A 1,863-nucleotide genomic window follows, 5' to 3' on the forward strand; every position below is an offset into this window, starting at 1 on the left:
ACACACACACACACACACACACACACACACACACACACACACACACACACACACACACACACACACATAAACACCCACTCACCCACTCACACAATGCCACAACACACTTACCGAAACATCCGAAGGGCGAGTCGGAGAGGTCCACCCTGATGCTCTTCACGCCGATGGTGAGGATGTTCATGCTGAGGACGTCGTAGTGGAAGGACAACATGAGCAGCGTACGTCCGTGGCGACTGCGGGTCGTGTACCACAAGGATGGCTTGAAGTACAGACCTGTGATGTTGCTGAACGGGTCGGACGAGTAGTTGAGCAGGCTGAACGTGAACTCGAACAGGTTAACGTTCTCTTCCTCCTCGGACTGAAAGAAGAAAATAATTTACGGTTTTGAGTTACTACTAAATGGTCGCTTTAGATTAAGGACAAGTGAACTAACCCAGATTTCAGGGGTTTCCAGAAATCTTGACCTACACCGAAAGTGGGCTTTGTCTAACTTATAGGAGAAGTTTGGTTTCATTTGTTTGACTATTTAAAAAAAAAAACTCTCCTTGTCTTTGTAAAAAACTGAACAAGGGGAAAAAAACTTTACCTTCGATTTTTCTCAAAACAGCATTTTTCGGGATAGCCCCCTTGTGCTTAAAAGCTACCAAATATCCAATGGTTATAAGTTACCATTAGTTTGCTGCGACTGCCCTGGTTCATTTAAAATAATATAATACCACCAAGTACTACAGTGAGGAGGTAGACCACCGAAAAGATGGATTGAGGGAGTCGACCATCGATTAGCTATGATTTTCCTGGTCCGTTTGAAATCTTATAACAACAAGTACACCAGGCCACTAATGAAGCCGTAGGCCATGCAAAGATGGATTGAGAGAGTCAGGGGAACCATGAGACACCTGCAAAATCTCAGTTTAAAGAGCTGCAGAGTTGGCATACCATAAAAAACGAGTTTCTCTCAACGCTCAATGACCACGGGGGATGAACAATTGAAATTAGATTTTCTTAGACAAGGCTGGAACCACTTGTCAGAAAATTCAAAGGAGAGACAACCTTCGACTCACTCTTTTGTGTTCTGATTTTGTTTTACAGTAGAGCAGCAATGAACGGCAAATATGTTAAGTTATCGAAATAATAACATTAATTGCAAGCGTTTCTTTTTTCATGGTATTTGTATTTTGATTCTTTTAGAGGAAAAAGGAGCGGGGCGGGGGGGGGGGGTATTTTTTTTGCACGTGACAAATAATGTGAGCACAAATTGTTTAGTAAAAATAACTCTCCTCCCCTTTTTTCTATTAAAAAAAAGCAGAGCGATGAATTGCAATTTTGTACAAATGACCAATGGTTTTCAATATTCAAGATCTCCGAACGCTTTTTCTAATACTGTTGCAATCGAAAAAGATGAGATAAGGAAACGGAGAATTACCGCAATGAAAAACAACTAGAGACATGACAATTAAGTTACGATTTATTTAAGACGCTGTATTCTGAATATACCTAAAGTCGACAGTCTCGATGCAATTCCAAGGTGTTTATAAGCAGACTTGTCTATTACTATCCCCAGCATCTCCACACTCAACACACACACACACGCACAAACACACACATACACACACACACACACACACACACACACACAAACACAAACACATACACAAACACACACACACGCACACACACATACACACATACACACACACAAACACACACATACACACACACACACACACAAACACATAGACAAACACACACACATGCGCACAAACACATACACAAACACACACACACACACACACATGCGCACGCATCCACACATATATACAAACACACACACACAAACACGCACACACACACACTCACACACAC

The 1,863-nt window shown here is 41.8% G+C and overlaps 1 protein-coding gene across 1 annotated transcript in view; it reads right to left on the reverse strand.

The window, feature by feature from the left end:
• LOC101849251 overlaps positions 1-1,863 on the reverse strand; it is a gene marked incomplete at its 5' end in the record, with an annotated part of 31,462 nt that overhangs the window by 23,269 nt on the left and 6,330 nt on the right. The window contains 1 exon segment of the mRNA XM_035972892.1: positions 112-358. Coding sequence (XP_035828785.1) covers positions 112-358 — 247 coding nt within the window.

Source organism: Aplysia californica, unplaced genomic scaffold (assembly GCF_000002075.1).
Source record: "Aplysia californica isolate F4 #8 unplaced genomic scaffold, AplCal3.0 scaffold00891, whole genome shotgun sequence".
Classification (NCBI taxonomy): Eukaryota; Metazoa; Mollusca; class Gastropoda; order Aplysiida; family Aplysiidae; genus Aplysia; species Aplysia californica.